Genomic DNA, 24,996 nt, shown 5'->3' with positions numbered 1-24,996 from the left:
GGAGGTAGACTGAGGCCACGCCTCGCCTGCCGTTCAGCCGAGGGGCGCAGTCAGGGGGCACCAATGACAACACCCATTCCTGCACAGGCCCGCCTGTGCCGTGGGGTTCGTGACGTCTCCAGGCTCCATCTGCAGGCTCCCCACCTTGCTCCCTGTATAACCCACCCTCTCTGCTCGGTGGTGTCTCTTCGTCCCCCTGAGGTGTGGCGCCCGACCTCTCAGCACTGCTCGAGGCGCCTGACGTCCTGTGTCAGAGCCGCGCGGTGCCATGCCTGCTGCCGTTGCCCCGAGTCGGCGTGACCGTGGTGGCCGGCTGCTCTGGAGCAGCTCCCTCCTGCGTTCTGCCCTGTGTGGAACAGCCACGCCATGGACTGCTGTTCTGCAATGAAAAGGAGCAGATGGTCAATCTGTGCTGCCCCACGGGTGACCCTTGTCCCGTCTGGGGGAGGTGTTTGTGTGGCTTCCGCTGCTGGGAGAGCCCCTTTGCCCTGTGGAGTTTTACCCGAGTCCTCGGTCTTCTGGACATCCCGTCGCTGATCCTCGGAATGTGAAGGCTCTCGTTAGTGTTTCTGTTGTGGTGTCAAGACGGTGAGTTTTGGGCAAGAGCAAGTCACGGAAGGTGCCGTGCGAGCACGCTCTTCCTTGGTGCCGTCCGATGTCTGGGAGGGTGGGGCGTGTCCTGTGGGGTGAGCTTGTGGACGCGGTGGGTTACCATGTCGCGTGCTCCCTCCACGCGCTAGAAATACGCGCTGGCGGGGGGAGGAGGCTGTGAGGCTCTGCGGGTGGGTGAGTGAGCACTGACTCCGCAGAGAATCTGACCCCCGAAGGGCTCACGTGACCAGGCCTGTGGGCGGATGGGGAAGTGATGCAGCCACAGTGGAGAACAGCTTGGCCTTTCCGAGAAAGGGAAACACGTGGCCCAGTTGTCCCACTCCTCGCTCTCTGTGCACCAGAAGAGAGAGCATGCCTTCGCACAAACACGTGTGCAGGATGCCGGAGAGTCCTTGGTCACAACAGACACTCGAGACGGCCCAGGCTTCCCTTAGCTGGGGAATACCCAGCCACCTGCGTGCGCGCGCGCACAGGAGGGTGCTGTTTAGCACCTGGGACTGCGGGTGGCGGTCACGACCGGCCGACCGCAGACAGCCTCCTGGGAGTTGCGGGGGATCGAAGACACCCTAAAACTGGATCCTGGCGATGGCTGCACAAGTCCATGCATTTTGTTCTTGAAAAAGGGAGTGAAAACGAATTTTGCCAGCTGAGTATTAAGGGAAGCACTGTGTGACAGGCACAGTCGTCGACCGAGGAGAAGGGGTCGTTTTCAAGGCACACTCTTCCGGTAAAGGAAACGTGCTTGGTCTGGATTTAACAGAAGAGCCTCTCCGAGTGTCCGCGTGGCCTGTGGGGCTCCGTGGAGCGGCCGAGAGCGGCGCACGGCGCTGGCACTCGGGGCTTGGGGCGGGAGACGGAGCCGGAAGGCTGTTGGCTCGGCGGTCGGGGTGCGTCTGCCTGGACAGGGCCACCCGCACGTCTTGAGGCGGGCCTGGTGGGGCTTCCTGCCCAGTGGTGCGCTGCAGGCGGGTGGACAGGCCAGACGCAGTGAGGCAGAGGGGAGCTGACCCCCAGAGTTCCCGTCCTGGCCGGCAGTGAGTGCACCCAGGCTTGACAGGGAGCAGACTGCGGGCGGCAGCAGGGGGCTGGCTTTCCTAAGAGACTTGGGTTTTCGTCCACACCCCTTTCATGGTGGCTGTGACGGTGCCGGGACAGCCCAACCACCAGTGGGTAAAGCTGCGTTAGATGCTCTGAGGGCCCAGCCAGTGACCGTGCCCTGTCCACCTGTGGAGTTAAACAGATGAGGGGTGACAAAGTGCTGTTCCCCTTTCGGAAGTGGAGTCCGTGACCCTGGGTTGGAACCCAGTGCTGAAAGCCTGTGATGAACTCACAAGCGTGAGAAGGGGTTTCTTCTTCTTTCTAAAACCCACTCAGTGTGTTTGGGCAGAGACAGGGAAGAAGTCAGGGTCGGGAAGACTGGTCAGGAGAGGACTCGGAAGCATTGCGTCCTGCAGAAAACCGACCTTTGCCCTGCACTGCGGCCTCCACCTCACGCTGCCCGCACCGCTGCTGCCCCCTGCGCGTGCTCCGGGCCGCTGCCACAGGCAGGGTGTTCGTGCGCCCAGCCTCTGGGGTTGCTGCCCTTAACCAGCTGTGATGCTCCCTTGTTAACGATGTTCTCATTTGTTCCTTCTGCTAGCCGGGTTGCCCTGTGCAATCCTGACTTCAAGGCATGCCCCCTTCCAGCGAGGACTGTTCTGTAATGACGAGTCCATCAAGTACCCTTTCAAAGAAGACACCATCCCTTACGCCTTATTAGGTGGAATAATCATTCCATTCAGTATTATCGTTGTAAGTTAAATCCACTTTTTTCAGATTTTTCACCTTTTGGTCAGTTGGCTTATTTTCTGTGCTAACCTGTTAATGATTGAATGCATAGCCCTGTGAAGCAGTGTGTGTTTTTTAACCTTTAATTCAAGGTATTATGTGATGAAGATAATTCCCGCTGTTGCAGGCGGGGCCAGAGGAGCCCACTGAGCCTGTGCAGGTTCTCTGTCGCCGGTTCCAGAACGTTCCAGGAGTCACGCAAGACGAATGTTAATGCCAGCGTGTCGCCACTTCACGCGTGGGGTAGCTCTTACTTTCTAACGCATCGGATCTGTGCATACGCACCTGCCTTCTATTTACCGAGTCGTGGGAAAGCAGCATTGCTCACTGACGTTACGACTTCATTTAACCCGTGTGTACTTCAAAGAATTTTTAGGTAACGCCGGAAATGGGAGAGAAAAGCTCAAGCTCTGTATATAATCAGCAGTGAATGTGAACGATTTTTACTGGTCCTGAAACAACAGTAACTGTTCTTTTCTAGAATTCCAGGCGGGGATGCTTAGAGAATGTGCTGTGGGAAGAAGAATTCAAGTGACTGGACTGGATGGTTTTCCTGACCTCTTGACCCAGCGATGCTATGATTCTATTAGTTTTATGCTTTGTAACTTGTAACTTTAGAAACATGATTTATTTTAGTTGAAAGCAAAAAGTACAGTCCCATCCAGGAGATAGGCCAACCAAATAATAGCGTCGTTTTGTCAGTTTGGGAGTTAATTTAAGAAACAGACACTTCTTAATCTGGAAATTTAATGTCGTATTCAAGCATGATCTCAGCTCCTCATTGGCCCTGAAAGGTGATCAAGTCACCCTCTGTGGGACACGGGAACAGCAAGCCTCTGCCGCACGGACGCTAGTGTCACGAGGCCGAGCTCCTTGGAGGCAGAGACGGCACCCAGCCCTGCTCGGCGGCCTCGCTGCCTGGGGGGGGGGAGGGCCGCGTGCTGGGTGAGCCTTTGTGGTTTGCAGGCACCTCGGCGACTCTCCTGCACCAGGGGGAAGAGCTAAGAAACTGGCGGCCCCTAAATCTGGACAGGTCTTTGCGCTGAGTTTTCACCACTAGGAGAGGAAGCCACGGCCACCGAGGTCGGTTCTCAGAAGCCTGGGAGAATCTCTGTAAGGAAGGTGTGGTCGCCGTGCCCAGTATTCCTGGGGCTAAAGCGAACTCTGTTCTGAGCTTGAGAGAAAACTCTTCCGCCTGATGAGACGATTTTGACCTTTGAGGGAGATTCAGTAGGATGAAGAGACGGGAGGTGGAGATATCAGGAAGGAGTGGGAGCAGGCCAGGGAGTGGGTTGGTCTTTGGGGAGGTGGGCCCTGAGTGGAAGACAGCGGGGGCGTGCGGGGCCCGACAAAGGGGACGGTGAGAGGTGCTGTGGCTTCAGATGGCTGAGGCACGCTGGTTTAGATGCCTGTTAGCTTTGATCTTCAGAAGTATTCCGGCTGCTCCCCCAAACGTTATCTTTAGCTCTTTGATGATTTATTCCACCTTCAGAACCGGAGTGACTTGTGCCAGGCACCCAGCCCGAGACTCAGCCACAGGTCAGGTGACTTAAGTGTGGCCGTCACCAAAGGCTGCGAGTGGGCATGAACGGAGACGTTCAAATGAAAGAAAACACAGCTCCCTGAGTAGGTGAGCCAGACAGACACACCCCTACGTTTAGTTTAGCAGAGTTGTTGGGTGGGTCAGAAATTTGTTTGGTTTTCTCTCTGTAAGTGGCTCTGGTAGTGCCTAGGTGTCTTTAACTTCATTCAGAACACTTCGTTAGACTGTGTTGTCACAGCTGTCGTATCAGTGTGCACTAAAGAAACATTGAAATTGTTGAATTTTTGTGTAGCCGTTTTAATATCGAAGATGGAAGAAAATATGCAGCATTTTCGGCACACAAGTTCTGTCCAGAAAAAGCCCAGCCATTGTTAACAAGAACGGTTTGCGCGACATTGATGGCACCCGGCAGCCAAGGAGAGTGGACTGGAGTGCGTGCATGTGTGAACGGTGACGACTTCACTGGACTAGTCGGGGGCGGTAGGCACCCCTGAGCGAGCCTGTGCACTGTGTGGCCGTCACAGTCAAAATGACTGAGCAACGAATCTGCGTCAGGTTTTGTGTTGAGCTGGAACCTTCCTCCCCGGAAACTACTCGGCCGACTCAGAAGGCTTCGGGGACGACGCAGTGAGTGCAGTGCAAATACAAGCGTGGCACAAACACTTCAGAGACGGTCGAGGATCTGTTGTTGGGAGTGACCCACTCTCTGGGAGGCCTGCAGTGAGCAGAACCCCTGAGAATGCTGACCGTGTGTGGGCTGCCCTCAACCAGGACTCCGGCTTTTTCTGAAACCAAAATCACCTTTGAAAGAGAAGAGATTTCAGACCATCGATGAGATTCAGGAAAACACAGCAGGGCAGCTGATGGCGATTGCAACAAAGGACTTTGCAGAGTGTTTTGAACAGTGGAAGAGATGCTGGGAGAACTGTGTGAGGTCCCCGGGGGCCTATTTTGAAGGGGACAGAGGTGTCGTCCTCTAAACAGTGTTTCTTGTGTCATATCTTCTTCAGCGAATGTCTGTTTTTCCTATGTGGCGGAGTACTTTCTGGACAGACCTCATAGGGTCCTTTATCACTGGAAGGAAGGTAAAAATGCAGCTGAAGTACGGAAAGATGTGTGTTGTGTGCGGAGAAGGTGCTGCCACTGACCGAACCTGTCAGAAGTGGTTTGCGAAGCTTCATGCTGGGGAGTTCTCGCTGGACGATGCTCCATGGTCGGGCAGACCAGGTGAAGTCGATAGTGATCAAATGAAGACAGTTACTGAGAACAATCAACGTTCTACCACGCGGGACAGAGCCAACATACTCAGAACATCCAACTCAGTAAAGGTATTGGTGAACATGAAAAATGTGTCTTTCATTTTACGGGAAAAACTGAACGGACTCTTTGGCAGACCCGGTACTGAGCACGTCTGTGTTGTCTTCCTCTCAGTGAAGACGGGGCACCAATAAACACCGTGAGAGCTTGGACCCCCCCCCCTTCCCCATGGGAAGGTGTTTCCGCTGCTGGTCCTGTAGAGCGGTTTTACTCTGCGCCCAGCACTCTGCAAGCTCCTCGGTTCGGAGCGGATTCTCTTCGGTGGCAAGAACCAGCGTCCTTAATAATGGGGACGGTGACTAGGCAGACTCAGACCGAGTACTTGTTTCCGGAGAAGAGTCGATTGTTTACCCGGTGACATCGGAGACGTGATGTCTTAGCTGTTCAGACTGTGATGGGCCAGTAGACTTGGTATGCATTGTAAATTACCACAGGTCAACTCCACAGCGACACGCTGGGGAAGTGCTCTCCTGCTGCTGATCCCTCGGTGCTGGAACGCCCGAGCGGCCTGAAGCGAGCCTGCAGACCCGAACGCCAGGCCCTGGGGTTGCCGGGCAGAGCCCCACGGAGCCCCACAATGCCGCAGAGGCATGCCGTCCCCCTCTCCTGGGAGCCGTGGTCTCTGAAAGGGATCGGATGGAGTCACGTGCAGGGAGGGCCGTAGGGAGGAAGCAGTTTCTGTGGGGCCGAAAGTGCTTAAACGGAGGGTGTTTGCCTTGTACCCAAGAGGCGGCATCTTCAGCTAAAGCGCACTGAGCCCCACTCTGCTAGGCCTCCCCGTGCCGCTTCCAGCTCCCCAGGCAGCCGCTGGGCACTGACTGGCTCCTGCAGGTTCGTGGTCTCGTCATCAGTGGCAACGGTCTCAGTACAGAACCTCGGGAGGCGCCGAGCCAGGCGGGGAAAGGGTTTTCGTATCAGGTTCTTCAAATCCTTTTCGGGAGGCAGCCGTTTATCTCACCTGTGGCGAGGCTCACGCGAAGACCATGGGCCCCGCCGAGTGGAAATGCTTGAACGCTCTGTGGAATTGCTGACGTAAAGGGAGCCCTTTTCCACTAAATGAAGCGCTGAAATGAGTGGTGTCTTAAGCAACACATGGTGGCTTGTCTCCCCGCCTCAGCACGAACTTTCAAGCAGACGGTGGTGGTTCAGGGGTTTACTTTGGTCTCAGGCTGCTGGAGTTGGCCTGTTTTACCAGCAAATGTAATGGTTATGGTGTTGCCATTCAGTATTTTGAGTCTCTCAGGGCAGGAGCCGGGGGACTTGGGGGTGTCGGAAACCTGCCTTGGCCTGTAGCCGCTCCGCACTGTTGCAAGCCCGGTGCCCGCTGGCTGGGGCCTGGGAAGGCTCCCTCCTGCAAAGCCAACGACCACCCAGAGGACGGCAGCGCTGCAAATGTCTTCCTGCAGGAGTGTCCAGCGTGTGTTTGGCCTTCTCCAGGCCCCCTGGGGGGCAGGACGGGCGGCCCTGTCAGCTGACCTTCGCCCTCTGCCCTTGGCCTCTGAGTCGGACCCCGGCCTGGATCTTTGAGTTCGCCTCCTCACACTCCCCCACCTGCTACTGCGGTGGGTGTCTTTGACCCTAAGTGGTGCCCGGCGGCAGGGGAGACCTCGGAGCACTCACAGAGGGGGCTCCGGTTGGGGGAGTTGATGTTCTTTGAACAGCCCTCGTTTTGTCCACAGCACACCGCTGTCTTACATCAACCCCCTTCGTTTCAGCACAAGAAAGGAGGTGAGGCCGTCCTGCTTCAGCTGGACTTCGAAGTTGCTTCGGCTTGGCCACGGCTTTGTAAAGTGTGCCCGCAACTGATCCGACCCCGTTGCCGTGGTTTGCCACCCTGAGCTGCCTCTCCCTTTGTAGGGGGAAGGGGGGCTGTTCTTACAGTGAAGATTTTTGTTGTGACTTAACCACTTTCCACTGCCAGTGCTGCCCCGCTGCCTGGCTGCTGCTAACACGCCGTCTCTCTGTTTTTTTTCAGATGGTGGTTGGAGAAACCCTGTCTGTTTACTCTAACCTCTTGCACTCGAACTCCTTTATCAGGAATAACTACGTAGCCACTATTTACAAAGCTGTCGGCACGTTCCTTTTCGGCGCCGCCGCTAGTCAGTCCCTGACCGACATCGCCAAGTACTCCATAGGCCGGCTGCGGCCTCACTTCCTGGATGTCTGCGACCCGGACTGGTCGAAAATCAACTGCACCGACGGCTACATCGAAAACTACGTGTGTCGGGGGAACGCGCAGAAAGTGAAGGAGGGCAGGTGCGTGGCCGACTCAGCGCGCCTCGCGGCCTGCGTGCCCTTTGCAGACCCGGGTTGCACGTGGTCTGACTAGGAAAGAGCCGGGCCGCGTGCTCGGTGGCCTCCCCGCCACTCCACCGCGGAGTCTGCGCCCCTGCTGGGCGTGGCCAAGCTCACACACTGCCCAACGCGGGTCCCGGACCCGCCTCTCCTGTCCGGTCCAGGGCACTGGCCACCTTCAGGGCCACGCAGGGCATGTCCGTGCCGTGTTCGAGGGCCTGTTGCGCTCGGCCTTGTCCTTCCCCGGGCGTGTGCCCCATCCCCGCATGGCCGGCCTCTCCCGGGGGCTCGCTGGGGCGAGCGTGACTCAGTGTGGGGGTTGGGGAGCCAGCCTGTTCCGTTCCCGGAGTGCTGCGGCACTAGGCCTGTGAGCATTCCGCCACTTGCAGGTGGGAGGGAGTCGCAGATGCTTGTAGACCGTGACATTGAAAGAGACGACTCACCTGGGACGGAACGTCAGTGCACAATTTTAAAACAAACGTCAAACACAAGCACTTGATCGGGGGGAATCTTAGAGATGTGTGCCCATCGAGAATGCTAAAACGTCACCATCTTAAATTTTTAGAATTTATCTTTTTAAAAAGTGGTCCACTTCTGAGTGTCCCAAAGGAGCCGCCACTGGGGCACACCGGGCCCGCGGGAACCAGCGCAGAAGTCACGGCCGTACACGTGTGTGATACGGCCAGGCCGTCTTTGCCGGCCACGGCTGGGCGGGTGGTACCTTGGAGCCGCCTGCAGGGCCGAGCTCAGTGACGCGCTGCCCACCCCGGCAGCTCCACGCAGTGACCCCCGCACTGGTCCACACCCGTCTGACAGCCCCCGCCCGCCCCGCTGTGGGACGGTGGAGCTGCGTGCAGTTCCGGACGCCTCTCTCTTCTCCCTCAGGTTGTCCTTCTACTCGGGCCACTCCTCGTTCTCCATGTACAGCCTGCTCTTTGTGGCGGTGAGTACTGGTGTGGTGGGTGGCGGGGGTCACATGCTCCCCTCTGTCCGTCCTCCCCTCAGCCATGCGGCTCGGTCACTGGGCCAGCTGCTATGCAGGCAGGTGCAGGGGAGAAGGGATGCCCATGTCTGCCAAGCCAGGCTCGATGGATTCAGGGTCTGTCCTTCCCTGAGAGGCCACCGACGGGCCGGAGGGACAGGGCAGCTGCAGAGCGGGGACCACGGGGACAGGGAGTCTCCTCGGGAAGCAGGCCTTTCTCTGCAGCGGCCCATGACCAGCAGCAGGGTGCTCATGGGGTCTGCACGTGCCCGTCCTCTGGGGCACAAGGCAGCTCGTGAGGTCCCCACAGGTCCCACCCGAAACCCAGGCAGGGGACTGGAGCCCTCTGCGTGCGTGTTCCTTGGGGCCGTGCCCTTCCTGGGCTGTGGGAGAGGCCGCCTTTGGCTTAGTGGACATGCAGGCAGGTGCTGTGGCTTCTCCTTGAGCAGGTTCTGTTTCCCTCCGCTTCCAGAGACACTCCCCAGAGGCGTGTGGTGGGACCAGTCAGGTGTCGCCAGGGGGCTGGGGCTGCTCCAGGTCTGGCTGTCCCTGTGACCCCGAGGGCAGTGGGGCCGAGCGTGGAGAATGAGGGACTAGCATGTCTAGAGGGACAAAGCGGGGGCCTGGCACCAGGGCTCACACGGGTCTGCAGGGATCGACCTCACTCCGCCTCTGTGTCCTCGCTCTGTGACACGATCAGACCGTGGTGGCGGGAAGGTCTTGAGGCAGACCGGCTGCAACTTTTGTCTCACTGTTTAAGTGGGGTTTTACATAGCCGTGCTCTGTCTAAATTTGCTGTTTCCCGGTCCCCCCACTGCCTTGGATCACATTAACGGCTGTGTGAGCGTTTGGTGCTCAGAAGCCCACCACGGGCAATAGGCAGAGGAGAATCTAAAGTCAGTTTTACCAGAATCTTGCTTTTACTTGAAAATCCACGCCCCAGAAGTTGAAAGAGCATGGACTGCAGACGTGTGGTACAAAGGCCAGGCCCACTCAGAGCCAGTACCGGGAGCTCGTCTCCGGCTGCTCCAGCATTTCTGGAAATGCCAGTTCTCCTCCTCCGTTCGTCTCACTCTGCGAGGACGCAGTGGGGCCCGACCGGTGGCACTTGGAGCCTCCTTCTAGAAACAGCCACCACGAGGCTGCGGCTGGCCTGGCGGGGAGGGGGGCGGGGATGGACGTGCTGACCTGCAGAGGCCCGCCCGCCCCGCGCTGCCCTGACCCCCGTGCCCTAGATCTCGCTGGGAGAGCAGCCGTCTCTCTGAAGGGGACCCCATGGGCTTCTGCTGGTGCCTGGGGGCTGGGGGGCGGGGAAAGGCCTGCAGTGGCCGAGCTACGTGTCCCAGACCAGTTTGTGGCTGCCCCACGTGTCTTTGTCTGAGCCAGACCTCACCAGGCAGCTTCGCTGGCCTGTCCCTTACTCCGTTGGGTCCTTCTTCACGAGGGACTCAGAGTCTGAGGTTGGTGCTTGACCTTGGAGGAGAGGAGGGGAATGACCACCCTGTCACAGGGGTGCCGCCCCAGTCTCCTGTCCCTGGGCCCTTGCTGGCTGCAGCGATTCCTGGACCCACACAGAGACTGAGGCTGGGTGGGGGCTGCCCTTCTTTGTGAGGAAAATGGGGCTGACGTGATGTGGACCCAAGAGTTTTACCTCTGAAGAACTGTCTCAGACGTGCCCTCCTCGCAGCTGGTGACTGCCTGCCCACCCCACCCCCCACCCCGCCCCGCCTCGGCCAGCAGAGCGTGCTCTGAGGCTGTCCTGTGCAACCGAAGTGGAGGCTCATGGGGCCCGGGGCCTCGCGTGTCGTTTGGAAACAGGTCCTGTGCCCACCACCGCATTCCGATGGGGTGACAGTGGAAGAGCCCAGAGGAGGGGCTTGTCACCGACCAGGGCCTCGGACGGGAGGACAGCCACCCCTCACAAAGGGCAAGGAGCAGGGTTTAAGTGTCCTCAGCCCCCCGAGTGGAAAAGGAGCCGTGAAGCGGGAGGCAGGCCCTCGGAGGCCCGTTGTTGGAGGGCGAGGTGCCCTGTACGTTCCCGTAGAGATGGCTGGCGCTCTGTAGAAGCTGCTCGGGGAGGGAGCACAGGAGCTGGTGACATGGGAGGGGGCGGTCGGAGGCCAGTGCTGGGGAGGCCGTGGCCTGAGCTCAGTAAACTCGGGGCTTCTGTCCTCGGGTCACTGGTGTGGCAGGCTCTGCGCAGGGCAGGGGGGCAGGGGCGGCACGTGGGGAGCACAGACCCTGCCCTGGGGGCCGAGGACCCACAGCACGCACAGGGAGTACGCACAGGGAATGCCAGGGCTCTGGGCTCGCCCGGGTGGGGCTGCATCTCACCCAAAGCACACTGGAGCGCCTGTGATCACTGCCCCACAGGTCAGCGTCCTTGGCTGTCACAGCACGTTGAAGACGACTTCCGGGCAGAACACTCTCTACCACACGCCTGCGGGCTGCCCGGGTCCGAGGCAGGGTCCTTTGGAAGCAAAGTGAGGTCACAGGGATTCTGGAATCCCACACGGGAAGGACCCAGGAAGCCCCATCTCTGGGCTTCCTGCGGGTCAGGGAACAGCACAGGCGAGCCCAAGCCCTTGTTTTTCTTGCTGTGTTGCGTCTGTAGCAGAGATGGACGCAGTCCCCATCTCAGTAAGGTGCCTGCGCTCCTCCAAGTCCTGCGTCTGCGTCTGTGGTCTCAACGACCCTTGCCTCTGTTAAACGAAGAGGCAGGGAAGTCGCCAGGACGGGGACAGCTCAGGAAGTGTCCTCCCTAAACCACGCGGAGCGGGGCATCTGCAGTCCCGCCAGGACCCGCTTGACTTCAGTTAGGAGTCACCTGTCTCCCCAACTCCAGACGCCGGAAACTAGCCCCTCACTGTTTAGTTTTGCAGACTCAGTAAACAGAAGAGGGGGCTCTCCAGAGTGCCGGCAGCCCTCACCCCGCTGACCGCCCGCCCTGGCTCCCAGCGTGTCCCTCGCACCCGGCTGCTGCCGCCCTGAAGTGCCCACTGGGGTCGGAGGCCGCTGCCGAGAATGGCCCCAGGGCAGGCAGGGTGCATGCACCTGTTCTGAATCAGCAGGCCCTGGGCACAGGTGTGCGAGTGGTTTCCTGAGGACTGCAGTCACGAGGAGTCGCACCTCACTGAACAGGTTTTCAGTGAATGTTAAAGGGGATGTCTTTATTGGAGAGAAACTAGACCAAAATTTTTCTAACGAGACCAGATTTGCTAAGCGTTGCACACAGGGCAAGGACCCAGCTCCCTCCCTCCCCTCAGCTCTAGGGCTGCAGCAGTGGAGCTGTTGCCGCGGGGAGGGGACGTTCTTGGCGCTGGGGCGTGGGCACTGTTGAACGCAGAGTCCCTGGCTGGGGAAGGATGACCTGCAGCCTGAACCGCTGTTTCGGCCGGTGGTTGCATTTACGTGCATCGGACTGTTCCTATTAGCCTGCCGCCCCGGGAACTGACGGGGCTGGTGGAGCTCCCGCGGGTCAGGGCTGTGAGGGCATGAAGCGGACACGGTCCCCAGGCTGGGAGCTGACCACAGCGCTGCCTTCGAATGGGAATCGTGAGGCAGGTAGCGAGGGGTGGAGCTGCCACTGACACCCTGAAAAGTTCAAGTGCGACAGGTGGTCTGAACAGAAGTCACTGGGGCAGCGGGGTGCTTGTTTGCAAGGACGGACTTCTAGGTGTCTGGACAGGTGGCTCGGTGGTCAGTGTTCGGTCTCCGGTCAGGCGCGCCCAGGAACCAGCCAGTGAACGCGTGAGTGAGCGTACCAGCAGACCGGTTTCTCTTTCCCTCCCAGGCTCACAGAGAAAAACTTGCCCACAGCCCTGGTGCATACACAGTAGTGTGGTTTAATGACTGCTGGTCACCGTGAGCACGCCAGCCCTTGAGAGGATGGGGTGCTAATGTGACGCCCGGTTCCCAGATGCTGTGCTGAACTCCCCCTCTCTTCCCTGCAGCTCTACCTCCAAGCCAGGATGAAGGCGGACTGGGCGCGGCTGCTGCGCCCCACGCTGCAGTTCGGCCTCGTCGCCACGTCCGTGTACGTGGGCCTCTCGCGCGTGTCTGACTACAAGCACCACTGGAGCGACGTGCTGACCGGCCTCGCCCAAGGCGCGCTGGTGGCCGTGCTGGTCGTAAGTACGCGGGGAGCGGACCGTCGCACGGGTCGTGAGAGACAGCCAGGGCAGGGCCTGGGGTGCTGGGGTGCGGTCACGTCGGGACAGAGAGCAGAGGGCAGGCGGCCCCTCCTCCCAAGGCAGCTGGTGCACTAGAGTCTGAGAGGCTCTGCCTCACGCGCCCAGAACGTGTTGTTCTGGGTGATACATGGAGGAGCTGGCTCCCCGGCAGCACAGCTCCCATGGGCGGGGCGCAGCTCTCCGCCCGAGGCCCAGCTGGGGAGAGCCTCTCTACCAACAGCAACTGTCAGCCCCCGACCCCTGCACCCCGTCTGGGCCCCGAGCTACGACCTCTCTCGTGCCGATTGTTGCCCCCGCTCACTGCGGCTCTGGCGGGGGCCCTCGCGTGTGTGGCGGGAACCTGTGGAGCGCGGCCGCTCTCAGTGTGACCTGTTCCCTGCAGGTCGTGTATGTGTCAGACTTCTTCAAGGAGAGAAATTCCGCCTTAAAAGACAGGAAAGAGGAGGACTCCCACACCACGCTGCACGAAACGCCCCCCGCGGGCAACCACTACAGGAACACGCAGCAGCCGTGAAGGCCGCCTGCTTCCCGAGGACGCCATCGCACGAGGGGCGCCTCCGCCGCACCTGCCGCTCACTTCACCTGTGTGTACAGCCGCCTGACAACGGGTCTCTAACCGCTCTCAGTTCACGAAGAAACTCCAAGCCTTTCACTAAAACAATGCCCCACTGTACATTTTTATTAAAAATGTAACGCTTATGTACAAACGTGTGTGAATGACGCTTGATCTGCGCACACGCCACATCACGTGTCTGAGGGCAGCCACCGTCCCCCCCGCACTCGGCCGGGGTGCGTCCCTGCGGCTCGCTACAGGTAGAGGCTGGCAGCAAACACAATGTCTCTCTTGATTTTGGTGATTCCTGAGAAAAGAAAATACGGTTCCGTTTAAACCCTCCAAACCACAAAGAACGTGGTTCCCGCTCCTGGGGTGTTGAAGACGACACCCCCCGAACACACGGGGGAGACCAGTGAGTCCGAAAGCCCCCGTGTGAGGCCGGGAGCAGACACCGGCGCCCCGGCGTGTGCACGTGTCGGGGGGGGGGGGACGTCTAAGCGCTCAGACACGCTTATTTGGAGGATTGACCCAGAAGCATGAATTTCCAGCCCGAAGGCACTGCGGTTCCAGCACCGGGCGAGGGACCCAGGCAGGGCGGTGCCATGGGTCACTGTTCAGAGTGAGGGCAGCGAGCTGGGGCAGTGAGGCCGCCTCCCTTCCTCCCAGAAGTCACTGGGGCTCTGATGGCTGAGCTCTGCCCTGCAGTCGGGCCAACAGGGGAAAGTATGAACCGGCCCGCAGGCCTGTTTTCCCTCCATAACCACCCCAGGGTCCAGCTGTCCACGGCAGCACCAGCACCAAGCCTGCAGCCATGGCAAAAGGGAGCTGAAGGTGGCCCCCCACCCCCCGGTCCCCCTGCCCTTCTCCCTCCCTGTGCCCCATCACACGGGCCTCTTGCGTCTCCCCAGGTACCAGGCACGTGGGAAGGGTGAACAGCTGCCTAGGTAAGCTCCTGGACCACCTGTCTCAGCTGCGCCCCAGTCTTGCCACAGCTCTCCCCTTGGCCTGTTCCTGTGGAGCCGCCACCCGATACATTGTAACAGCTGACTTGTCCCCCCACCCACAGCCCGCCCCACTGTCTCCCAGCTAGAACATGGGCCCTGGGCCACGGGGCTCTGGCTTTCTGCTCACCACTGTCCCCCCACTGCTCGCAGCAGTGACCGGCACGTAGGAAGTGCACAGTCAGTACAGGGTCCGGCACCAGTGACACCCCCTTTTTATTACTAAATCTTTTACGACAAAGTCATCAGCATGCCACTCTGTAACGTAACGATACCTCACTCAAGCACACCACCTGACATTCCAGGTGAAACGTTCAAATTAAAACCACACATAATTACACCTGCGTTACTACCCTACCAGCCACCCTCAAGCAGGCCTGCCTCCTGCCGGACCCTGTATTTGGAAATACACATAGAAGGTCTTAGAAAGTTTCACCCACACGCTGCCAGAGGCCCACCGGGCTCTCCCCAGGAGACGCCCAGCCCCTGCAGGGAAGAAACGGGAGGACACCCACCTTCCGCGAACTTGTTCTCCAGCTCCGTGTTCCCGATGGCTTTGGCCGCCTGACACATCTGCCGCAGCAGCTCCTCCAGGCGCCGCATACAGCGGATGATGCTGCCTGCAGGGGAGGGGGGGGGGTGCGTGAGGCCGCATGGGCAGGGGGCAGGGTGCTAAGGGGCGTCCGGAGGAGCCAGGCCACCTGCACAGCACCGGGAAGGGTCTGCATGAGCAGCAGAGCCGTGGGTTCCCCCGAGGTAACACCTGTCCCACAGAGCAGAGGAGCAGCTGGCCTGGCCAGGGGAGAGCGACGCGGGGTGCAGGCCGGCAGACGATGGGCCCGGCAACGACGGGACAGGAAAGCCTCACAGGATGCCTGGTCAGGGCCCCATGCGCAGGGCCAACTGGGCACCCAGGCACTGTCCTGTCAGGAGGGACACCGGGTTTTCCAGCAGGGGAACGAGAGGGTCCCCTCTGTCACCTGAAAAGCACAACGGATCACTGGGGCTTTCCCCCCACCGTGCACTCAAGGTAGCAGGGAAGGGGAGTGGCCCCCCCCTTTCCCCGGGCTCCCCGCCCCTGGGTCTGTGCCCATGACTCCGACACAGCAGGAGCGTCAGTGGGAGCTGGTGGGGCCAACTGTGAACTTGGGCCTGCGCGGCAGTCGTTCGTCCGCGGGCGTCCGGTTCCTGCAACGCACCCGCCGCCGCACGGCGCAAGGGCTGCATTTCCCCCTTCAACATGGGATGTGCTAGGGGGTCGGCGAGAGACGGGACTCAAGGTGCAGAGGGGCACCGGAGTGGGGCAGCCAGCTCCCCATTTCCCCATTGGGCAGCACAGAGCAGGCGGGGCCGCCCTCCCTGCAGGTCGCCCAGGGGCCTCGAAGGGCCTGGGCCAGAGCACCGGGAACAGAACACCGGGAACAGGAAGATGCCGTCTAGCGAGGAGCCTGGTCAGACTGCCCGCACGGGTTCACCTCAACGGACAAATGGGACAACACCCCTCACAAGGACACGCCATCTCCTGGGCACGGGACGCGCAGCCTGCTTCCGCCGGGTTCAAAGCCGTGAGTAGTGGTGCCCAGAGTGAGGGGGGAACAGTGGGGCTGGGGGGGGAGGCGTGGCTCATCCCAACCTGTGCTCAGGCCCTTCCCCACTCCACGCCCTGTCCCCCAGTCCCTTGCTGAGATGAATGACACCCAGGGCAGTCAGCACAGAGGCGTGCTCTCCCTACCCAGGGGTCATGCCCTCTGAGATGAGAAGTCTGATTCTGGCCAGGCTCAACCCCACAGGACAGTGGGCCACCAGGGACCCTCCCACCGGCATAAGGCCCGAGGGGTCCAGGGGAAGGCCCCACCCACCTCCATCAACACCACTCAGCTCCCAGGAGCCAAGTTTCCTTGGGGAAGAGTCCACAGCAAACACAACAGCCGCAACAGAGACACAAATGACACAAAGTCCAACCAAACGCTCGGGCCCAGAGGGACACCCCTGTGCGCAGGCCACCCGAGGGCTTCCTTCCTCCTGCTGGAGGAGCGCAGCAGTCACTAAGGCGGGGCTGCGCCGCACACGCCCGGTCACAGAACATGGGCGAGGCCCGGCGTCCTCCGAGCACGCATGCTGCGGCAGCACTGCGGTCCCTCTTTCACTTCGGTTCTCGGCCGCCTGACCTTTGCCACTCCAGGAGACACGCACTGCCACCCGGCTCCTACAGCCAGGGAGGCAGCCGCTGTGCGTGGGAAGGCCGCTCCTCCTCCGGCAGTCTCAGGGTTTCCTTCCGGACTCGCTAACTTTCCCACTTGGGCAGAGAGTGGAAACCCCACCCGCAGTCAATTTCACAGGGTTTCCTAGATCCCCGGGGCTGCTGCCCTTGATTTTTCTGAAAACAAACAGAACGAAGTACTCTTCCTCACGCAGCACTGTGTTCTGTGACATGGTGTGACTTCTCGCAGAGGCGGTGACAGACACCCTCTCCATCCCCCTGTGGCTTACACAGCAGGCCACTGAGTCAGCACCAGCGCGGTAACACCAGAGAGTAAGCTGCACCACCCCCGGCCCCGCCCACAAACGAGCGGGCCACCCGTCCGGTCTGTGACTGTGACAGCAGAGGCTCTGGCCCAGGATCGCAATGCATGAGGCATTCAGGACGAGCAGACTAAGTTATTAAACAGTCCGGAGGACTTGTGGAGAATGTATTTGATCGACACAGGCACAAGATTCCATTTTTTTATCCCAAGTTAAAAAGACTATGACTCACGCTCCATTAAAGCCACACGCACACAGAGCCCAGCCCTACCTTCGAAGACATCGGTCATCTTGCAGATGTGGGCGAACGTCGCCCCGGTCGCCCAGGTGTGCACTACGTCCATCAGGTGAGGTTTAAAGGAGCTCAGGTAAGTTTCCTCATCAATCTCCAATTTGGCCTCTGCTGAGACTTTCGCGATTCGTTTGGCACATTCCTTTGAGGACAAAAAGGGGACACTCCTCACACTGAGCTGCCACACCACTGTCCCCTTGAGTTCCAAAGCCAGCACCCACAGGTCCCTTCTCCTTGGCCGGCAGCGTGCCTGCCGTCTGGACTCCCTGCTCGGAAGAAGCCATGGGCCATCTCCGTCCTATGTCCCCATCACACGGAAGTGGTCGGCCACGGAAAGCAGGCCAACACCAGGCTTTTCACCCAAACCAGAAACTCTCCACGACCGCCCTTCCAGAGCAGCCCGGGAGCAGCGCCCGCGGCTGCACGAACAAACCAGACAACGCGGGCTTGGGGGGGGGGCGTGCCCTGTGGCAGCATGCTGCTTCCCCCGACAGCCCCTCACAACAGGGCGGGCAGAGGTGTCCTTTTCCCACAGTGGGAAATTCAGACTCATCCTTTTCTCCTTGGAAATCTAGAAGGTCAAAAACACCTGCATCTACAGAGGTCCCCGTGGCTCTGGAAGTTTAAATTTCTTCGTAATATCAAGGGACTCTCCATGTTCCACCGAGGGGCCTGTTTCTACAATTCCCTTCCCATTCCTCTCCTGAAAAGCCGAAAAGTCCACCCTCCCGGTCTTTCTGTATAATACTGAACGGGGGACAGAAATCACTTCATCCTAAGAAAACAGGAACACACAGGACGCCGTTCCCAACCCTGAGGAAAAGGGAGCAGGTGCTGGGCGGCTGGGCGGCCCGTCCACACCACACCTGCTCGCCCACGCCCAGAGCAGCTGCGCTCTGGGCTGCGTGGTGCGGGGCTGCCGAGTCCCTCACACAGAACTCACAAATGCCGCCACGGTGCGCTGCGAACAGCACCAAGTGGCGTGAAAGGCTAACATCACCTGCCGTCTTTAATCCTGACCCGAGCTGTCTCTGCTGAATGGTACGTGGCATAAGCAGACTGTCAAAACTGTTTAGTCTACAGTACGCTATTCGTAAACCATGCGGCTTAAGAAAAATCTTACCTGCATTTGACGAAGTGGGCCTGCTAGCTGCTCTGTTAGTTTGGGCATCTCACTGGACTGTGGAAGAAAAGGAGAGCGGAGGTAAAACCCACGTTGGAAATGCTGCCTGCACAAGCTGCTTTAACAAAACAAAGCCTTCGTGATACCTGTTAGTATTAATTACAGGCCTTGGGCATCATTTTCTGAACAGCTCACAGTTTACGAAAGCAAAAACGCACTGCGCTCACCCCGAATCACCGTGTTGTACGCTACCCCGGAGGAGGCCGCCACACCGCTAAGGGTGCAGAGGGCGCTCGCTTGGGGCTCTCCCCCGACCACAGACGGGACTGGGGGAGAGCAGTCCCGTGCGGAGTAGTTAGGTTACATCAAAATTACTGCGAACTGTTTCATCATAGTCTGATTTCGAAACAACTCTGATTCTAGGCAACTCTCGATCTGCGGAAAGTGAAAATTTGGGATAAAGAACATTAAAAACACGTCCTCGATTTACACTGTACCAGAGTCCCAGCTCTCTAACCAAGGATAAGACACAGTTTTAACCTCGGTGTGTGTTCCTCACATGACTTCCCACGAGTGGGAAGCGTGTCAGTTTCTCACTTAGGGGACGGGGTTTCGGGTCTGTCACTGACAACCCACTGAACTTGGACAAGCTGCTCAAACGCTGAGTGTTGGCTTTCCACCCCGTCAAGGAGAAGAGAAGGTCAGGGACTGAAAACCTGTAGCTTGTGATTACAACAGAAACAGGATTCGTGAACAAATTTTGACAAAGACTTACTCCACAAGAACAAAATCAATTTAAAAGTGGACTGTATGTATGTGTGAGACAGGACCTGAAACAGTCACAGGTAACTTTTTAAAACAATTGTAGGTGAGGAGCAATAGGTGTGCCTTCATTCACCAGCACCCACAGGGACTCAGTTCGATGTGCATCTCACACATGCGCGCGCGCACACACACACGTGTAAATCACGGGCCAGGCTCCGCGTCACTCCTGTTGGAGCACGAAGCACGATGAAGGAGGAGGAAGCAGAGCTGTCCGTCCCACAGGGGAAAGAACGCTGGCCCGCGGCCCCTGCAGCAGAAGGCGCTGGCCCGCCCCGAAGCCTTGGGGCCTCGCCGATGCTGCCCTCAGGGGGGTGCAGTGTGTCCCCTCCCCTCTCCGCTCACCTTGCGCTCACCCTTCCCTCGCCTGCCTGATGTACCCTGCGTGCGCCCCATTTCTTTATGGTCACCTCCACCCCCTCGCGTGCGAGCACCACGAGGGGGCAATTCTGGTGCCCCGGCAGCTGCAACTTTCACGGTGACCGGAGCAGAGAGGAAAGGCCCCGCCTACTGAGGGAAAGGATGGGCCAGATCTGACTGAGGACGGGGGGCAGTGAAACACACCAGCGGCAGGCTGAAAAACCACTCCGTCTTTCACAGTTGACTTAAGCTAAGTGTGTATATGGTGACAGGTCTTTCAGAACACGTAGCAACGTGAAAATTAAGTTTAGAAGGCAGGGGTCTTGTTCTGTCATCTCTTACAGTGCGTGAGCTGTAAAAAGTGAGCTGGGGAACACGCACTTGACCTTTCTGAAACAGGTGGCGTGCATCTCGGGAACGGAGCGTGGGTGAGCAGGTTCCTGGCCGTGTCCTCGGCACGTCAGGCTGTCCTCCCAGAGGACAGGCTGGATGTGTCACCGTCCGTGGAAAACTTGGTGTTGCATCCGCCACGAGGCCCAGAGCCCTGCACGCCCCCGGCAGCTCCCCACCAGCGCTGCAGGAGGGCTGCCGGTCCACCCTCACTCCGCCCCTTCCCGTTTTGCTGGGGCGCTGGACCCCACTCTCCCTCAGCCTGTTCCCTCTCTCTAGGGCTGGATGACTTGGCCAGACCTTCAGACGAGGCATCGGGCTACAGAACACCTTCGCAACTCACATCTGATCCATGGTGGGCATCCAACAAGGAAATCCCGTTTCACGCCCCCTCCTGACATGCACTCAGCTACCGAACTCACTCTCAGCACCTGTGTTAGCGTCGGGCTGATCTCTACTTGGCATCACCTGTGACGCGTCAGCCTGGAAGAGCACTCCCGTGACTACACCGTGCCCGGCGGCACTGAAGCCAGATTATGGACGTGCAGGTGAAGGAGCAAGCTGTGCCGAGGCGCCTACTCACGTTCTCCTGGAACACGAAGCAGCTCAGCAGGGCCGCCGCCTGCGCCGCGGACAGGTCGTTGAAGAGGCCGTTGAACATCATCTCGGTCAGAAGCAGCTCGTCGGCACTGCGCCCACGGGGGGAGAACCGCACGTCAGAGGGCAGAGAGATGGGCGCACACACCCCCTCAGAGTGGGATATCGCCTGAGGGAGCGGCAGGCCTTCCAATCACCAACACACACCCACTGAACCCACAGTGGGCGAGTCACGGACGGCCCCACCGAAGCAAACACCGGGCCGCACGTGTCAGTGGAAATGAAGAACCGTTACTTAACTGGCAGTATACCAGGACAAAGCTGTCCCCACCCATTTATTACCTGGGTCCCCGGGCCTCTGTAACTGAACTCTCTGTGTTACAAACGACGATCCGACTTCATTGGATGGAAACTGCAGCCTGAGCGCCCCCGAGCGGCATGCGGGGCGCTGCACGGCCTCCTGGTGCGGAGATGCGCAGCAGAGCCACCCAGGCCCCCACTCACACGCAGTACCGCGCCCCGCGGTCACTCACGGCCCGGAGTGGACCACAGCAAGTGCCCTGCGCATCTTGAAGCTGCCCAGCCGCCCGCACTCTCCTGCCCCTCTGTATTTTTAAAAGGACACTAAATTGTCTAAGATAAGATTACAGTTAAGTAAAAATCCCACATGCGTGACAATAAAGGACGTGGACCAAAATGCCAATGGTGTTTGCGTCAATGAATGGGACCCGAGAGGTTTTAAAAACCGTCCTTTTCTAGTCCCTCAGTTTCCCGGCCGAAGCCTGCCCTCCCCGTGAAAGGCACGCACGACCGGCGGCGTGAAGGAGAGGCGCGGACCGGGGAAGCCGGTCTCACCTGCTGATCTCACAGGCCACGCGCCCCTTCATCTCGATGACATCGGAGGACGTGGCAAATCCCAGCCGCCTCAGGACGCGCTTGCGGCACTTGAGCTCGTCCATCTGCAGGACGGTCCTCGCTTTCTTGAGCTCTCGCTTTGCCGACTTAATGTCCAGCGCGATCTGCGGCGTGCACAGGGGAAGGAGGCTCAGCACAGGGAGCAGAGCCCAGCGGGGCGCCCACGCAGCGGGACAAAAGGCGGCGAGCGTGTGAGGAGCCCGCACCGCACGCCTCGCTGACAAAGCTGCAGTGGGCAGGCGGCCGGTAGGAGTCTACGGTGCTTTCCCGGACGTCGCACACGAGAGGAAGAACGTGTCCACAGTCACGACACACGAGGGGAGGGGGTAGTAAGTACACGGAAAATGTCAACGTCTACTTGAAAAGCGGGAGGCAGAGCAGGCGCTTTGGTTCTCGTTAAAAGCTCAAGAAGTTGGGGGACAGAGCAGGGCCCCTGCGTGAAGGCAGGTGGGGCCCAGGAGGAGGGCACCAGTGAGTGGGAAAGCACCAGGGGCAGACGGAGGGGTGGCCGATTACGGCCTCTGTCCCTAGAGGTGGGGAAGCTGGGTCAGGGGTGCGGGCACTTAAAACGAGGACCGTCGAGGGGTCAGGTTTTGAAGGCTTCTTAGGTAGGGCTAAGGGGTGTGGAATTTATCCTGCACTCGCTGGAGGCCATCAAAAGACAGGTTTTCCCCTAAAGTGTTAACTCTTTGTAGTTTTCATTCATTAAAAACTTCTGCCCTGGCTGGTGTGGTTCAGTGGACTAAGCACCAGCCTGCGAACCAAAGGGCCTCCAGTTCCATTCCCAGTCAGGGCACAGGCCTGGGTTGTGGGCCAGGTCCTGGTGGGGGGCGCGCGAGGGGCAACCACACACTGATGTTTCTCCCCCTCTCTTTCTCTCTCCCTTCCCCTCTCCCTAAAAATAAATAAATGTCTGTTTAAAACACTTCAACACAAGCACCGTACAGACATGGGGTGGGGGAGCACTACACTCACGCGGCCCCAACACCACTTGGGGCTCTCCCTCCGGCCTCTGGGTGCACGTCCTCGTTCTTGCCAAACTGCCATCCCCCCCCCGCCCCGGCGGTTCGGGGCCCGACCACTAAGGCAATGCTCCAGCGCCGGCCCTGGCTCCCCCTGTGCTGCAGTCACTGCGACGACAGATCAGCGCCCCTCAGCCTCGCACCAAGGGCCTCCTTGGGCGGACCTGAGTAGCTCGGACAACGCCTCTCTGGCTTCCCACCACTTTCTCCAGAGCTTTCCCACCACCGGTCAAGCAAGCTCCCGTCCGCCCCACACTGTGGAACCATCCAGGGGACCCTCTGGTGGCCACGGCGGGGGGGCAGGGCCAGCGCAGGAGCAGGCGGGGAGTGGCTCTGCTGAGTCCGGCGGGAAGAGTGAGCCCCGCCGAGCGGACTGTGGCCAAGCACGGGGACCCCGTCCACTGAGCACACAGCTGCGTGCCACATGACACGTCAGGTTCGTTCATAGAAAGCTACCACCTGAACTTCACACACTGCTCCACCCAGCCGAGTCGCTCCTACTCAGTCATTCAGTGAGTGCTACAGGTCTGCTTTATGAAGACAGGTCGGCGCAGGAGCCAAGACGAGATGCCTGCCCTGCAGAAGCTCAGTCTGGTCTGGGAGGCGGATTGACAAATGCGACCAAGTGGCATGTGAGCAAAGGTGAACAGGTGCACTCGCAGGAGTTACCTGCGTCCAGGAGGAAGTACCTTTCGTACAGGACAAAGGCCCCAGCTGCAGGGAAGTGGGCAGGGGGAGGAATATGATATGCTCACTTCCAAGAGCTTTTTCTAAATTCTCATTCAGAACACCTGTCAGAACGCCTTTCCTGCTCGGCAAGTACAGCCAACTCCCAGGAAAAGCTGAGCTACCAGAGCTCCTTCCGCCGGGCTGGCTGTGCCGCGCAGCACAGACAAGAACAAGCGCTATGGGGCACAGACAGCCTGGAAGCCACACGCTGCCGGTGCAGGCGGAAAGGGATGCGGCCCCTTGGAAACCAGTTTGGCAGTTCTTGAAGTTCAGCCCAGAGCTACCACGCGGCCCAGCACTTCCACCTGAGTCCACCTGAGGCGCATGGGAGCGCACACCCACACAAACACAAGCCTTCACAGCAGCGCTACCCATAAAAGCCACAGGGGACCCTGAGGTCCACTGACGGACGCCTGACCGAACCCAACTCGGGGCCCCGTGCAGCGGATGAGCGCCGCCTGCCGTGCCCATGGGAGTGACCCCTGCAGACACGATGCGCAGGGAAGGGGCAGACACAAGGGCCATGTGCCCGGGACTGCAGTGACAGGCACGTCCACAGGCCTGTAGCGGCCAGGGCCAGAGGGAGGGGCAGGAGAGTGACCGCTGACGGGCACGAGGTTTCTTTGGGGGGATGGAAATGTTCTGGAACCTGATAGTGGTTATGGCTGCAGAAAGCTGTAAATACACTAAAGACCCCTGACTCTTGAGCTTTAAAAGGGTGAGTATTATGCTACGTGGAGCAGAGCTCACAAAAAACACGGCTCGAAATCGCCATCCACTGCCAAACTAGAGTGAAACGGTCTTCACCCTGTCCTGCTTGGAGCCGACAGCTCACTGAAAGGACAGCTTCCTGGACGCACAGCTGACGGGACCCAGAGGAGGCGGTGACGGACACAACACCCGCGGCCGCCCGCACCTGCGCCTTCCTCTCGCAGAGCGTGTACACCGTCTCCAGGCCGGGGTCGTTGTGCAGCGGGTGGGAGTACATGCGGTGCTCGAAGGCCTCCACCTTCTGGATGATCTTCTTCAGCCCCTGGTCCTGAATGCCCATGTCGTCTACGGGGTCCAGCAGCGGGACGCCGTCGGGAAACCGCTTCTGAACCTCCTGAAACAAGTGCCTGAGGTTAGTTCTCCTCTCAGAGACAAAACCCGTCGGGACTGAACGGAGTCGGTATTTTCTCTCATGATTTTCTCTGCACACAAATGTAAAACTGAACAGGCTGCTACGTGGCAGGAATTCTGCACTGCCCACCTCTGCGGGTGCCTCTGCCTGTGAAAGCGCCGTGGAGCTGCGGCGCTGTGAGCACCGGTGGGGGGCGTGCCCAGCCACACGAGTCCCGGCTGCGGCACGACCCTCCGACGGCCCACTGCCACGCACACGGGCTGTTCAAACTTCTCATCCTCACAGACAGCCCTGTCCTACCAACTCCTCCGCGCACGAGCTGTTTTCAACCTTCCGACCGCATCCTCAGGGCTGACTCCTGGGGCGCACGCCTGAGGCGAGGACGGGCCCCTTGCAGAGGGCCCGGATCCCCGTTGCTGCCTTTCTTCACGTGACTCAACCGTGCACGTGACGAGCACGTGAGCCAGAGAGGGGCCAGCTCGCAGCGACCGGGTCTCCGGGAGGCCTCGCGGGCCGTGCAGAGGCTTTGCAGGTGAGACAGGATTTGGCCAGTTAGGGATTAAACACACAGGTGCATCCATGAAAACTGTTACGACGTCAAGAAAACTGCTCGTTTCAAGGACCACAGCCTAGAGACGCCCCGGAGAGCACCCCGTGTCCCACCTGTGTGTGCCCGGACCCGCACAGAGCCTCCAGTGCCTGGGGGGCTCAGCTCCAAAGGCTCACTCACTGAACAACTAACCAGAGCCCTCCCTTTACTGAAAATAACATGTT

General features: G+C 59.4%; 2 protein-coding genes across 3 annotated transcripts in view; one reads left to right on the top strand and one right to left on the bottom strand.

The window, feature by feature from the left end:
- Nucleotides 1–13,476, top strand: part of PLPP1 (phospholipid phosphatase 1) — a 48,040-nt gene extending 34,564 nt beyond the window's left edge. Inside the window, exons 2-6 of one of the 2 annotated variants that reach the window (XM_053914854.2) lie at nt 2,252–2,403; nt 7,275–7,555; nt 8,480–8,537; nt 12,530–12,706; nt 13,152–13,476. In XM_053914854.2, coding sequence (XP_053770829.1) covers nt 2,252–2,403; nt 7,275–7,555; nt 8,480–8,537; nt 12,530–12,706; nt 13,152–13,283 — 800 coding nt within the window. In that variant the 3' untranslated portion in view covers nt 13,284–13,476. The remainder of the gene's footprint in view (nt 1–2,251; nt 2,404–7,274; nt 7,556–8,479; nt 8,538–12,529; nt 12,707–13,151) is intronic. The other variant, XM_053914850.2, reaches the window with a different exon arrangement.
- Nucleotides 13,434–24,996, bottom strand: part of MTREX (Mtr4 exosome RNA helicase) — a 44,358-nt gene continuing 32,795 nt past the window's right edge. The window contains exons 22-28 of the mRNA XM_024571983.4: nt 24,016–24,204; nt 21,289–21,452; nt 20,420–20,525; nt 18,265–18,321; nt 17,121–17,283; nt 14,842–14,946; nt 13,434–13,629 (exon numbers count right to left, since the gene is read on the bottom strand). Of these exons, the coding sequence (XP_024427751.1) occupies nt 13,577–13,629; nt 14,842–14,946; nt 17,121–17,283; nt 18,265–18,321; nt 20,420–20,525; nt 21,289–21,452; nt 24,016–24,204 (837 nt within the window). The 3' untranslated portion in view covers nt 13,434–13,576. The remainder of the gene's footprint in view (nt 13,630–14,841; nt 14,947–17,120; nt 17,284–18,264; nt 18,322–20,419; nt 20,526–21,288; nt 21,453–24,015; nt 24,205–24,996) is intronic.

The sequence above is a fragment of the Desmodus rotundus genome, chromosome 1 (assembly GCF_022682495.2).
Source record: "Desmodus rotundus isolate HL8 chromosome 1, HLdesRot8A.1, whole genome shotgun sequence".
Classification (NCBI taxonomy): domain Eukaryota; kingdom Metazoa; phylum Chordata; class Mammalia; order Chiroptera; family Phyllostomidae; genus Desmodus; species Desmodus rotundus.
This window is presented reverse-complemented; position numbering and strand designations above follow the sequence as displayed.